At 42.5% G+C, this 15,109-nt stretch overlaps 1 protein-coding gene and 1 pseudogene across 1 annotated transcript in view; both read right to left on the reverse strand.

The window, feature by feature from the left end:
• Positions 1–15,109, reverse strand: part of Kif24 (kinesin family member 24) — a 112,499-nt gene that overhangs the window by 25,194 nt on the left and 72,196 nt on the right. Inside the window, exons 5-6 of the mRNA XM_045141502.1 lie at positions 12,247–12,462; positions 3,611–3,698 (exon numbers count right to left, since the gene is read on the reverse strand). Coding sequence (XP_044997437.1) covers positions 3,611–3,698; positions 12,247–12,462 — 304 coding nt within the window. The remainder of the gene's footprint in view (positions 1–3,610; positions 3,699–12,246; positions 12,463–15,109) is intronic.
• Positions 2,511–3,037, reverse strand: LOC123457615 (annotated as a pseudogene).

The following is a 15,109-nucleotide window of genomic DNA, read 5'->3' on the forward strand; positions in this document are numbered from 1 at the left end:
AAAACAGTAAGTTGACAAGCAAAATAATCCTTTGTGCATTTTTTAGGAACAATACTTAAAGATAAGACAGTACCATAAATTTTCCCAATGTAGAGAGGTATATTTGAGACACACTGCCCATTAAATATGGTTGTGGGGCTGGTGATGTAGCTCAGTGGTAGAGGGTTTGCTCTCTGTGCAAGGCCCTGGGTTTGATCCTTGGGGGACAGGAGAACAGTTGTGGGCAGCAGTCAAGGAAAGGTGATGACCTCATAGTTTGCTCTTTTCACATTAATTGGTCTATTCTTCAGGGACAAAAGAATCATGAGACCCAGTCTCCTGGCAAAGTGAAGGAATGGCTAGAGAAAGTAGGAACAAGAAAACCACCACAAAAAGTTGTATGAGATTGTCTTTTGACTCTATAGTGAAGGGCTGACATAGCCCTAGGGGAGCCCTAACATACGTCCCATACATTTTGTCCTGTGCCTGCCATTAATCACTACAAAGGATTACTCTGACCCTCTAAAATAACTGTCTTCATGTTAGCCTCAGATTTTAGATCCTGAGACACAGGAATCTGATAATTATACAAATATACAATCCACCCCTCATAGATAAGCACAATTTACCTATTTGTTGTGGGGATAAAGGAAATTTAGGGCTGGAGAGACAGCTTAGAAGTTAAGGCACTTACCTGTGAAGCCTAAGGACCCATGTGCAACTCTTCGGATCCCATGTAGGCCAGACACACATGGTGATGCAAGCATGCAAGGCTACACAAGGATACAAGGTGGCACACACATCTGGAGTTCAACTGCAGTGGCTAGAGGCTTTAGCATGCCAATTTTCTCTCTCACTTTCTCTCATTCATATATATATATATGTCAAATACTAATGGTGAGTTCCCTTGCCATTTCATACACCCAAATAGTAACTTTAAAATATATAAAGCCAGCCCTCATAATAGGAGAAAAAAATGTTGACATCAAATTAAAAGAGAGACTAGCCAGGCATGGTGGCGCACACCTTTAATCCCAGCAATTGGGAGGCAGAGGTAGGAGGATCACTGTGAGTTCGAGGCCACCCTGAGACTCCATAGTAAATTCCAGGTCAGTATGAGCTAGAGTGAGATCCTACCTTGAAAAACAAAAAAAAAAAAAAAAAAAAAAGAGAGAGACAGAGAGAGACTAATGGACAGTGGGAGGGAATATGATGGAGAGCAGAGCTATGAAGAAGAAAGTGAGGGAGGGGATAGAAATATCATGGTTGGGCTGGAGAGATGGCTTAGCTGTTAAGCGCTTGCCTGTGAAGCCTAAGGACCCCAGTTCGAGGCTCGGTTCCCCAGGTCCCACGTTAGCCAGATGCACAAGGGGGCGCACGCGTCTGGAGTTCGTTTGCAGAGGCTGAAAGCCCTGGCGCGCCCATTCTCTCTCTCTCCCTCTATCTGTCTTTCTCTCTGTGTCTGTCGCTCTCAAATAGACAAAAAAAAAAAAAATCATGGTTTGTTGTCTGTAAGTATATAAGTTGTCAATAAAAAAATATATATAATAAAAATTTTTTATTGTTGTTTTTGTTTTTCGAGGTAGGGTTTCACACTAGCCCAGGCTGGCCTGGAATTTACTATGTAGTCTCAGGCTGGCCTCGAACTCACAGCGATCCTCCTACCTCTGCCTCCCGGGTGCTGGGATTAAAGGCGTGTGCCACCACACCTGGCTAATAAAAAAATTTTAAATAAATTTTTTAAAAAATCCAGGCGTGGTGGCACACGCCTTTAATCCCAACACTTGGGAGGCAGAGGTAGGAGGATCGGCGAGTTTGAGGCCACCCTGAGACTATATAGTGAATTCCAGGCCAGCCTGGGTTAGAGTGAAACCCTACCTCAAAAAACAAAACAAAACAACCCCCCAAAACAACAAAACAAACAAACAAGCAAATAAAATATGTATGTATTTTTTTTGAGATAGGGTCTTGCTCTTGCCCAGGCAGGCCTTGAATTCACATGAGTACATATTAATTTTGTTATAATAAAAGGATTACTCTTTTTTTAAAATTTTTTATTTATTTATTTGAGAGTGACAGACAGAGAGAAAGACAGATAGAGGGAGAGAGAGAATGGGCGCGCCAGGGCTTCCAGCCTCTGCAAACAAACTCCAGAAGCGTGCACCCCCTTGTGCATCTGGCTAATGTGGGACCTGGGGAACCGAGCCTTGAACCAAGGTCCTTAGGGTTCACAGGCAAGCGCTTAACCGCTAAGCCATCTCACCAGCCCTAAAAGGATTACTCTTCATAAAAGAAGCAGAATCCAAAATTCCTTTGGAAGGATATACAAAAACTATTAAAATTAATTGCCACAGGAAAAAGGGGATGAAAAGGGCTCTCTCTTTGCACTTTCTCAATTTTTTTTTTTTTTGCTAAAATAAGACTTTGTTTTGAAAGACAGTGGACATAGAAGACCTTCAGCTGGACAGATGTAGATTCCAAACCCAAGGGTCTTCCCATGACACAGTTGCTTGCTTTGGTGATTCCTATTTTTAGCTTCTTGGAGAAGAGATCTTCTCCCATAAGCCATCTTCATGTTTTTTATATAGAGGAGAGCTTTATTTCCAGGAAACAGTGTACTCACTGGAGATGGGTATTTAAAAAAAAAAAAAAATCAAGGTGGATCTAGTATGTTCAACAAAATGTGGGGGGGAGTCTCGGCCGAGGTGACATGGGGAGGTTCGGGCCTCCTGCTAAAGCTCGTGCGGCTTGCAGCTCCTCCTCTGGGCCTTGATCTTGAAAGGAAGCTCTGTAAATCTCTGCAGTTTTAATGTTGACTGCAATGCCATAAATTACTGGAAAGTGGTTTCTATTTTCTTCCCAGTCATTTAATTCTGTCACACACAAAGTCACTAAGTGTATATCCTCATCTTGTTTGTCAAACTCACTAAAAAGTTGATTGGTAAGTCTCTGTGACAGCTGCCTATCATCACTGAAGCCTCCCACATGGTGCACTTCCAAGCGTCTACAGAGTGTGATCAGAAAAGGATTTTATGGAGTTCATGACTGAGGGAACGTCAGCTTTGGTGTCAGCTCTATCACAATGTGTCAAGCATGTCGCCCCATTACCTGTGTGCCTCAGGACCACAATGTGACAAGTGGTAGCATCCTCAGAACCCAGAACGAGATGATGCCTCCAGCGGTAAGTGGGCTCCAACCAGCTCCATGGCGCACTGCGGACTCACTGCGCCCCTCCACGAGCACCAGGCCCTGAGAGGCAGCGGCCTCCCCAGCCCCAGCCTCCACTTTCTCAATTTTTAGACCATGTGAAAATCTTGCTTATTGAATTTTTATTTAAAATAAGAACACTTATCCCTAGTAACTTTCTCCAGAGCCCACAAGAACAATAAAATATCAGCCTTTGAAAGTGGCTCAAGAGTATCTTACATGCATTAGTTTGTCCCACATATCCTACCTACCTCCCACTCTATGGCACTGTGGAGACTAAGCTAGCCTCAAGAGGGCTCATATTTTACATAAGAAAAGCAGTGCTTCTGTGATCTGAGTCAATCATTCTTGCTGATTAGCAAAATGAATTTTTTCCTGGACTTGGCTGCTAGAAGGGTGTAGTCAAGAAGGAAGAATTAGTTACCTGTAAGAGGAGCTCCACACTATCCACCTGGAGCTCTCGGAGTCCTACTATCCGTACCACATGCTTGCTATCCTCTCTTGCAAAGAGCCTGCAGATGCAAAAAAGTGGCAGGTGTGATGGTGCTGCTGAAATGGACTGTGCTCTTGCCTCCCCAGAAGCCATTCCACAGTTTCCCATTACATAATGGTTTCCATTTGGATGAAATGGCTATGCTTTCTATCCCCAATACCACCTTCCTGATATCAACCTCAGACTTCAGTGGTGGACCTTGCTTGTTGTGAACAAATTCCCATTAAAAGAATAAACACACTGAACTGGAGAGATGGTTCAGTGGTTAAGACACTTGCCTGAACAGCCCAAGGATCCAAGTTCAATTCCCTAGTACCCACACAAAAGCCAGATGCACAAAGCGGCACATCCATCTGGAGTCCCTTTGCAGTGCTAGAGGCTCTGGAATGCCCATTCTCTTTGCCTTCTTCTATCTCTCTCTGCTTACAAATAAATAAATAAAATTATTTTTAGAAAAGAATAAGCATATATAACCCAGACCTATTCCAGTCAGTGAAAGACATATGATTGGCTATAGTGATTGGTTCAGGGGTGGATATAGGATCTTTGCTGTGTCTGATTAAACTAAGGTCCTGGTCTTTGATTATTAAGATATTTTCTGTCTCAAAGAGAAAGCATGTGGCCTTGAGAACAGTGGCTAGTCGTTTTGTATCTACAAAAGAGAATTAGTTTGAGGACAAAGCTAACACTACCAAAGAAGTAGAGTGGAAAGATGCAAAGAAATTCTGTCCTTATTCTAGAGATGATGGAGTAAAGTAACCCTTAAGCTTGCCAGGCTCTCCAGTTACATGAACCAAAGATTTCCTTTAAGACTGAAGACAGTTTTTTTTTTTTTTTTTGTAACAAGAGTCCTACACATACATACATACATACACACATACATACATACATACATACTTTTTTAAGACAGTCTCACTATGTAATCCAACTTGCCCCCTACAAGGGCTAGGATTACAGGCATGCACCACTATGCCTAGCTCTGATACATCTTCTAAGGGAGCAAGGAAGAACTAGTGCTGCACCTGAATGCCTCAGACCTGCAAATGAGGTAACAATGTTTACAGACTATCATCTGTATTAAATCAGGCATACTTGCCCAGCATAGTGACACATGCATTCAACCCAGCACTTGAGGAAGAGGTAGGAAGATCACCGTGAGTTTGTGACCACCCTCAGACTACATAGTGAATTCCAGATCAGCCTGGGCTAGAGCAAGAACCTACTGAGGAAAACTTAACAACAACAAAAAAAATCAGGTATACCAATGGCATGTGCTGAATCTATTACATATTCTAAAATTACTTTTGTCCCTTGGTAAGGATAAAAATCAAATTTTACTATGAAGACAGAAAGAGAGAGAGATTACTTTCTCAAGAAATATTTGTTCAGCAGGGCACAGTGATGCACATTTTTAATCCCAGCACTTGAGAGGCAGAAGTAGGATGATCTCTGTGAGTTCAAGGCCAGTCTAGGACTACAAAGTAAGCTCCAGGTCAGCCTGGGCTAGAGTGAGACCCTACCTTGGGAAAAAAAAAGCTGGGTGTGGTGGTGCATGCCTTTAATTCTAGCACTTGGGAGACAGAGGTAGGTGGATTGCTATGAATTCAAGGCCACCCTGAGACTACATAGTGAATTCCAGGTCAGCCTGAACTAAAGTGAAACACTACCTCAAAAAACGAAATAACGGGCTGGAGAGATGGCTAAGCGGTTAAGCGCTTGACTGTGAAGCCTAAGAACCCCAGTTCGAGGCTCGGTTCCCCAGGTCCCACGTTAGCCAGATGCACAAGGGGGCGCACGCGTCTGGAGTTCGTTTGCAGAGGCTGGAAGCCCTGGCGCGCCCATTCTCTCTCTCTCCCTCTGTCTTTCTCTCTGTGTCTGTTGCTCTCAAATAAATAAATAAATAAATAAAATTTTAAAAAACGAAATAACAAAAAAAAATTGTTCTCAGTCTAAGCTTCATCTCAAGTTTCTAAATTTTGTTTTTTTTTAAAGGTTTTTTTTTAATGAGAGAATTTGGGGGGGGGGGGGAATTGGCACGCCAGGGCCTCCAGCCACTGTAATCAAACTCCTGACACGTGTGCTACCCTGTGCAACCTTGCATACTTGTCCTTATGCATCTGGCTTACATGGAATCTGGAGAGTCAAACATGGGGTCCTTAGGCTTCACAGGCAAATGCTTTAACCACTGAGCCATCTCTCCAGCCCTGAGTTTGTTTTTTTAAAGTACTTATTAGGAAGAGACAGAGAGCAAGTGAGCACATGGGCACACTGGGGCCTCTGGCCCCCATAAGTGAACTCCAAACACATGCATCACTTTGAGCATCTGGCTTTATGTAGGTACTGGGGAATTGAATCTGAGATGTCAGGTTTTGCCAAGAGCCTTTAGCCACTGAGCAATCCTCCAGCCCTTGTTTTTTTTTTTTTTTTTAATAATTTTATTTATTTATTTTCAAGCAGAGAGAAATAGAAGAGAGACAGAATCGGTGTCCCAGGGCCTCCAGTTACTGCAAACAAACAACAAATGCATGCACCATTGTGCATCTGATTTAGGTGGGTACTAAGGAATCAATCAAGGTTGTTAGGCTTTGCAGGCAAGTGCCTTAACTGCTGAGCCATCTCTCCAGCCTATTGTTTTTGTGTTTTTTTAAGGTTGGGTCTCACTCTAGCCTGTGCTAACCTGGAACTCACAGCAATCCTTTTATCTCAACCTCTACAGTGTATGAGTCACCATGACTGAGTAAATTTTCAATGAATATTTTACAGATCAGTAAGAGGAAAACAATCTTGTCAATGCCCATTATCTCTCAGAAAACAACTTATGTATAGTCAAATTTCTGGAATAAAAAAAGGAATGCAGTTTTGGGCTAGAGAAATGATTCAGAGGTTAAAAGGATTTTTTTTGGTGGTGGTGGTGGTGGTTGAGATAGGGTCTTGCTCTAGCCCAAGCTGACCTGGAATTCACTATGTAGTCTCAGGCTGGCCTTGACTCACAGTGATCCACCTACCACTGTCTCCCAATTTTGCCTTTTTTAAAAAATTTATTTTATTTTATTTTGTTGTTTATTTATTTATTTATCTGAGAGCGACAGATAGAGAGAAAGGCAGAGAGAGAGAGAGAGAGAGAGAGAGAGAGAGAGAGAGAGAGAGAAAGAGAGAGAAAGAGGGAGAATATGGGCATGCCAGAGCCTCCAGCCACTGCAAATGAACTCCAGATGCATGCACCCCCTTGTGCAACTGGCTAATGTGGGTCCTGGGGAATCGAGCCTCGAACCAGGATACAGGCAAGTGCTCAACTGCTAAGCCATCTCTCCAGCCCATTGGCTTTTTTTTTTTTTAATCTTTATTTTAGAGAAAGAGGAGAGCGCGAGAGAGAATTGGCATACTAGGGCCTCAGCCATTGAAATTGAACTCCAGATGCTTGCACCACCTAGTGGGCATGTGTGAGCTTGCACCTGCATTATCTCTATGTTTCTGGCTTACATGAGATCTGGAGAGTAGAACATTGGTCCTTAGGCTTTGCCTACAAGTACCTTAGCCACTAAGCCATCTCTCCAGCCCCTGATTTTGGTTTTTAAAGACAGGCTCTTGGGGTGATCCTCCTCCCTGACTCTGAGTGCTGAGATTATGGGTGAGTACCACTATACCTCAATTAGAAAATACATTTTAGGCCAGGCATGGTGGCACACGCCTTCCATCCCAGCACTTGGGAAGCAAAGGTTAAGAGGATCACTGTAAGTTACAAGGCCAGCCTGAGAGTATAGTGACTTCCAGGTCAACATGGGCTAGAGTGAGATACTCTCTCAAAAGAGAGGGAAAAAAAAAATCTTATTAAAAATAAAACTGAAGCTCCAGGTGTGGTGGCACACGCCTTTAATACCAGCACCCGGGAGGCTGAGGTAGGAAGACTGCTGTGGGTTTGAGCCCACCCTGAGACTCCATAGTGAATTCCAGGTCAGCCTGGGCTAGAGTGAGAGCCTACCTCAAAAAACTAAAAAAATAAAATAAAACTGGAGCCGCTGTGGTGGTGCATGCCTTTAATACCAGCATTTGGAGGTAGAGATAGGAGGAGCACAGTGAGTTTAAGGCCATCCTGAGACTACATAGTGAATTCCAGGTCAGCCTGGGCTAGAGTGAGACCCTACCTCAAAAAACCAAACATAAATAAATAAATAAAGCTGGGTGTGATGGCACATGCCAGCATTTGGGAGGCAGAGGTAGGAGGATTGTTGTGAGTTTGAGTCCACCCCGAGACTACATAATGAATTCCAGGTCAGCCTGGGCTAGAGCAAAACCCTACCTCAAAATAACAACAAAATAATAAATAAATAAATAAATACATACATACATACATAACATGAAGGCTAGAGAGATGGGTCAGCAGTTATTTGCCTTTAAAGCTCAACAACCAGGGTTTGATTCCCCAGTACCCATGTAAAGCTAGATACACAAAGTAGTGCATGTATCTAGAGTTCATTTGCAGCAGCAAGAGGCCCTGGGGGGCCCATTTTCTCTTCCTCCTTCTCTCTCTCTGTCTCTGCTTACAAATAAATACATAAATATTATTTCATTTTATTTTTATTTATTTATTTGAGAGGGAGGGGGAAAGAGGGGGGGGAGAAAGAGAGAGAGAAGGGCATGCCAGGGCCTCCTGCTACTGCAAACGAACTCCAGATGCATGTGCAACCTTGTGCATCTGGCTTACATGGGACCTAGGGAATCGAACCATGGAACCATGGTCCTTTGGCTTTGCAGGCAAGCGCCTTAACTGTTAAGCAATTTCTCCAGCCTAAGTAAAATATTTTTTAAAACTCACAAGGTATAGCAATGAATATAAGAAAGGGTGCCATCACCGGGCATGGTAGCAACATGCCTTTAATCCCAGGGAGACTGAAGTAAGAGGACTGCTGTGAGTTCAAGGCCACCCTAAGACTACATAGTGAATTCCAGGTCAGCCTGGGCTAGAGACCCTACCTCAAAAAAACTAAAACAAACAAACAAAAAAAAACAAAAAAACACAAGCTGGGCATGGTGGTACATGCCTTTAATTCCAGCACTTGGGAGGCAGAGGTAGGAGGACTGCTCTGAGTTTGAATTCCAGGTTAGCCTGGGCTAGAGTGAGACTTTACTTCAAAAAACCAAAAAGCAAGCAAACAAACAAAAACCCCCCACAAATATGGCTTAACTGCTAAGCCATCTCTATAGCCCTAAAGACCTGCTTTTTTTTTTTTTTTTTTAAACTGGAATAATCCACGGGACATTGATCTAAGTCCACATCTGGCTTCTCCAGTTATGTCTCTTTATGATGGAGCCTGCCCCTGTCATGGTCTGTGTACTGAAGTAGAACAGTTCCTGGTACACCTCCATGTGTCTCTGGAGCACATGGAATTTCAATGTCCTACAGACGGTTCCACGGAGGCTTGCATACCTTTGCTGGGATCTAGTCAGGTTTTTCTTGCCTTTCACTATGCTCAGCTCCAACTCACTCCTCCCCACATGCTCAGGTTAGGTTTCTTCTGTTAGGACAATCTTTTTACCATTCTATATCTCCTACTCCCTTACTTCTCTAGTCCCCAGTTAGGTGATCCCCTTATAGCTTTGATGCCTGACTACTTTGTTTAAGTCATTTGTTTCAATCTCAACAAAACTATGCCAAAAACATATAATAATAAGAATTTAAAAGAAGAGCTACTGATACCTTTCTAAATTGTTGAATTATGTTGTGAGTGCAATAGCTTAAGCCTAATTACAGTTAAAAATTGAATGTGAAGGGAAAAATATGTCAGGATAGAGAGATGGCTTAGCATTTAAGGCACATGCCTTCAAGGCCTAAGAATGCATGTTCAAATCTCCAGGTCTCACATGGTCATACACATGTGATATAAGCATGTACTGTTGCACATGCACACAAGGGGGCACATGCATCTGGAGTTCCTTCACAACAGCTGAAAGGCCCTGGCCTGCCCATTATCGCTCTCTCTCTAAAATCAAATAATTCAAAAAAAAAACATTATTTAAAAAAATGTCTTTTTGCCAATTTCAGAAAACTATCATTACATTTATACCGATTATTGAAAAGAAAAACAAGAGAAATTAGAAAGCATTATTTATAGTTCTTCTACTATAAAAACAGGTCAAAAGAATAAGAAGAGACTCAACTATAGGTTGATTTCATGACCCTTTTCATAAGAAAAACTAATAGAAGGGAAGGTCAGCCTGGGCTACAATGAGACACTACCTCAAAAAACAAAAACACAAAACAAAACAAAAAAATAGAAAGGAGTCTTTTTTCTTTTTTGGTTTTACAAGGTAGGTCTTGCTCTAGCTTAGGCTAACCTGGAATTCACTATGTAGTCCCAGGGTGGCCTCGAACTCATGGCAATCCTCCTACCTCTGCCTCCTGCGATTAAAGGCATATGTCACCATGCTCAGTAGTACAGTGCTTGCCAAGTATGGTAAGGTCTTGATCCAATTCTCAGCACTGGAAAAAGAAGTATTAATGGATCCAGTTCTCAGCACTGGAAAAAGAAGTATAAATGAAGTCTTATATTTTTCTCTAGCTGAATTAACAGTTTAAAAAGTATATATCCAGGGCTGGGGAGATTGTTCAGTGGTTAAAGGTACTTGCAAAGCCTGTTGGCCCAAGTTCAATTCCCTAGTACACATGTAAAGCTAGACACACAAATTGGTGCATGTGTCTGAAGTTTGTTTGCAGGAGCAAGAGTGTTCATACACTCTCTCTTAAATAACTAAGTATTTAAAAAAAAATAGGTACCAGTGGGCTGGGGAGATGGCTCAGTAGTTAAAGGCAACTGCCTGCAGAACCTAAGAACCAGGGTTTGATTTTCCAGTACCCACAGAAAGCCAGATGCACAAAGTGGCACATGTGTCTGGAGTTCATTTGCAGTGGCTAGAGGCCCTGGTGTACCCATTCTATCTCTCTCTGCCTCCTTCAAATATATAAATAAATAATATATATTTTAAAAAATGTACCAGGGGGATGGAGAGATGGCTTGGTGGTTAAGGCAAACTCTTAGAAAAGTCTAAGTCTAAAGTCAAAGTCTAAGAATACCTGTTTGAATCTCCAGGTCCCATGTAGGCCAGATGAACAGTGACGTAGGCATGCAATGTTGCACGTGTGAACAAGGGGGTACAAACATCTGGAGTGTGTTCACAGTGGCTGAAGGCCCTGGAGCACCCATTCTCTCTCTCAAAAAATATTTGAAAACAATTGTTTTTTTTTAAAAATATACCAGTGATGGACAAATGGCTAAGCAGTTAAAGGTACTTGCCTGCAATGCCTGATAGTCCAGGTTCAATTCCCTGGTATTCACACAGAGCCAGATGCACTAAGTAGCACATGTGTTTGGAATTTGTGGCAGGAAGCTCTGGCACACCCACACTCATTCTCTCTGTCTCTTTCCGTCTCTCTCAAATAAATAAATAAATAAATAAATAAATAAATTCTTTTCTTTTTGTTTGTTTTTCGAAGTAGGGTTACACTCTAGCTCAGGCTGACCTGGAATTCGCTATGTAGTGTCAGGATGGTCTCCAACTCACAGCAATCCTCCTACCTCTGCCTCCCAAGTGTTGGGATTAAAGGTGTGTGCCACCATGCCCGGTTAATAAATTCTGAAGAATTTATTCGGGCGGGGGGAGGGAGGGTATTACCATGGGATGCTTTTTATAATCATGGAAAATGTTAATAAAAAATGAGAAAAAAATAAAAATTAAAAAAAGAATTTATTCATTTATTTGCGAACAGAGAGAGAGAGAGAGAGAAGAGAGGAGACAGACACAGAGAGAGAATGGGCATACAAGGTCCTCCAGCCACTGCAAACAAACTCAGATACATGCAGTACTTTGTGCATCTGGCTTTACATGGGTACTGGGCAAGTGAATGCGAGTCATTAGGCTTTGAAGGCAAGTGCCTTAACTGCTGGGCCTTCTCTCCAGCTTCTAAATAAATAAATAAAACATATTTTTTTAAAAATGTACCATGTTGGGCATGGGGGCATACGCCTTTAATCCCACCACTTGGGAGGCAGAGGTAGGAGGATTGCTGTGAGTTCGAGGCCACCATGGGACTATATAGCAAATTCCAGGTTAGCCTGAGCTAGAGTGAGACCCTACCTTGAAAAAAAGATGCACCAAACTGAGTATGCCTATAATTTCAGTACCCTTGAGACTACGCAAAAGAATCATGAGTTCAAGGCTAGCCTAAGATACACAACACAGTGAGCTCTATGCTAGCCAGGACTACATAACAAGACTCATCTCAGGTTTTTTGTTTTGTTTTTTGTTTTTTGAGGTAGGGTCTTGTTTTAGTCCAGGCTGACCTGGAATGCACTATGTGGTCTCAGGTGGCCTTGAGCTCACATGATCCTCCTACCTCTGCCTCCCAAGTACTGGGATTAAAGGCATGCACCACCACGCCAACTAAAATGCTCATTTCTTAAAAGGGAATTAACCAAAGTGTCATTAAATTCCATGAGATTAAAGTGATTCTGTGCAGCTCAGGTTTAAAACAATGAGGCATAGATTTACAACTTCCCACTCATATCCAGTACCTTTTTCTTCTATTTAGAAGGTCATAAAGTTGTCCACAGTAGATTTCATAGAAGCTGATCCACACAAAGAGGTTCTTTCTTGGCTGGGACACTTCTAGTTGCCTGAAAATATCTTTGGCAGCTAGAGCATACAATCCTGGGTTCTGATGAGTTCCTATCATGGTATAGGTTTTCCCAGCGCCTGTTTGTCCATATGCAAAGCAAGTAGCATTGCCCCTGAGAAAAGAAGAACTTGGGTCACTTATAAATATTTTTTAAAAAGTGTTAGGTTTTTAACAAGTCAGATAGAAATAGAATTCATAACAAAATTTAGCTATGAGTACAAAAATTATTTTATTTATTTATTTGAGAGAGGCAGATAGAGAGAGGGAAGGAGGGAGGGAAGGAGGGAGAGGGAAAGGGAGAATGGGTACGCCAGGGCCTCTAGCCACTGCAAAGAAACTCCAGATGCATGCACCACCTTGTGCATCTGGCTTATGTGGGTCCTGTGGAATCGAATCTAGGCCCTTTGGCTTTGCAGGGAAGCACCTTAATCACTAAGCCATTTCTCCAGCCCTAGCACATACTTCTTTAAAGAAGAGGCCTTTACATTATGAAAACACAGTAAGAGGTAAACACATGTTCAGACCAGTATGAACTGATATGTAGGACTTTATTTTTTTTCCCTTGGTTTTTTCAGGGAGGGTCTTGCTCTTGCTTTAGCCCAGGCTGACCTGGAATTCACTATGTAATCTCAGTGTGGCCTTGAACTCACCGTGATCCTCTTACCTCTGCCTCCTGAGTGCTGGGACTAAAGGTGTGCACCCCCACGCTCAGCCAACTCTTAAGAAACCACTTAGCCAACAAGTATTTATTTATTTTTTATTTTATTTATTTATTTGCAAGCACAGAGATAGAGAGAGAGCAGATAAACAGAGAGAGAATGGGCGTGCCAGGGCTTCCAGCCACTGCAAATGAACTCAATGCATGTACCCTCTTGTGCATCTACCTTACGTGGGTACTGGGGAATTGAACCTGGGTCCTTTGGTTTTGCAGGCGAGTGCCTTAACCACTAAGCCATCTCTCCAGCCCAGCCAACAAGTATTAATGAAGTTCCTCCTGCACCCTAGATGCTTTAGAGAACCCTAGAGATTGTATCTTTTCTTCCTTTTTTTCCCTGATTGGCACTGACTACTGGGAACACTCAATACTCATCAAAGTACTAAGAATAAGTGACTGGAGCATTCAGCACTAAACAAGGCATCTATATCAACCCCTCTAAGGAAGAGGGAACACTGCGTTAGATGGGACAAAAGAATGTAAGGCTGAAAAGAAGGAGTGCTGTGGAATGCTATCTTCCAGGTATGACATGGCCGTTGCATTCATGACCTCAAAGCGATGGTCATTACTTGAACAGGATCTGCACAATATTTGTCCCATCAATATTCCATCATGGATTCAAAGGAGGGCAAAAACAAAAAGCAAAAATAAAAAAAAACCAAACCTAAACCTAAACATCAACATAGAAGAGGGCTGGGTGCAGTGGTATATGCCTTTAATCTCAGCACTCAGAAGGCAGAGGAAGAATAGCTGTGAGATGGAGGCCAGCCTGAAACTACAGAGTGAATTCCAGCTCAGCCAAAGGGGAAAAAAAGATGCTTAGTATCATTAGACATTAGAGAAATTCAGATTAAACAGTAAGACATGATTTCTTACCCATTAGATTGGCTAAAATTAAAAAATGACAATATCGGGGCTAGAGGGATGGCTTAATGGTGAAGGCATTTGCCTGCAAAGCCAAAAGGACCCAGGTTCAATTCCCCAGGACCCATGTTAGCCAGATGCACAAGGGGGAGTACACATCTGGAGTTTGTTTGCAGTGGCTGGAGGCCCTGGCACACCCATTCTCTCTCTTTCTCCCCCACCCCCCTGCCAAATAAATAAATAAATGAGAATAAAATAAGTTTTAATGACAACAACATGCCAGGTGTGGTGGGGCATGCCTTTAATTCCAGCACTTGTCAGGCACAGGTAGGAGGATCGTCCTGAGTTTGAGGCTACCCTGAGACTAGTGAGTCCCAGGTCAGCCTGGGCCAGAGTGAGACTCTACCTTGAAAATAATAATAATAATGATGATGATGATGATGATGATGATGATGAGGCAGCTCAGCCTAGACTTGTATGAGACCTGCCTCAAATGAAGGAGAGATGGCTCAGGGGTAAAGGCTCTTGCCTGCAAAGCCTTTCAGTCCATATTCAATTCCCTAGTACCCATGTAAAGTGGAACGCAAAGTGGCATATGCATCTGTACTCCCAGTTTGCAAAAATTCTCAATAAAATAGTTGTAAACCAAATTCAAGAGCAGACGGAGAGATAGCTCAGTAGTAAAACCACTTGCAGTCTAGAGAAGTAGCTTACTGGTTAAGGTGCTTGCCTATAAAACCAAAGGACCTAGGTTCAATTCCTCAGGACCTATGTAAGCCAGATGCATAAGATGACACAAGTATCTAAAGTTTGTTTGCTATGGCTGGATGTCCTGGTGTGCTCATTCTCTGTTTCCCCATCTCTTGTGCTCTCTCTGCCTCTTTCTGTCAAATAAATAAATAAAAATAAAATAATTTTTAAACATTTTTTATTTATTAAAAAAATGACAAGACTGACACTGGACTTCCGGTTAAGATGGCGGCGTAGGTACCACGCCAAAGCAGCCTAGGGGGGAAAAAGACCAAAAAAACTCAGCAAAACACACTTTTACTAAAAAGTGAGGTGTATAGGAAATTGAGGCGGCAGCGGAGAAGTAGAAGAGTCATAGAGCATCCAGAGCCTGCACAGGCGGGAAAAGCGGCTCTGGCAGCTCGGCCGCGGCGCAGCAGAAAGCCGCCAG

Source organism: Jaculus jaculus, chromosome 1 (genome assembly GCF_020740685.1).
Source record: "Jaculus jaculus isolate mJacJac1 chromosome 1, mJacJac1.mat.Y.cur, whole genome shotgun sequence".
Classification (NCBI taxonomy): Eukaryota; Metazoa; Chordata; class Mammalia; order Rodentia; family Dipodidae; genus Jaculus; species Jaculus jaculus.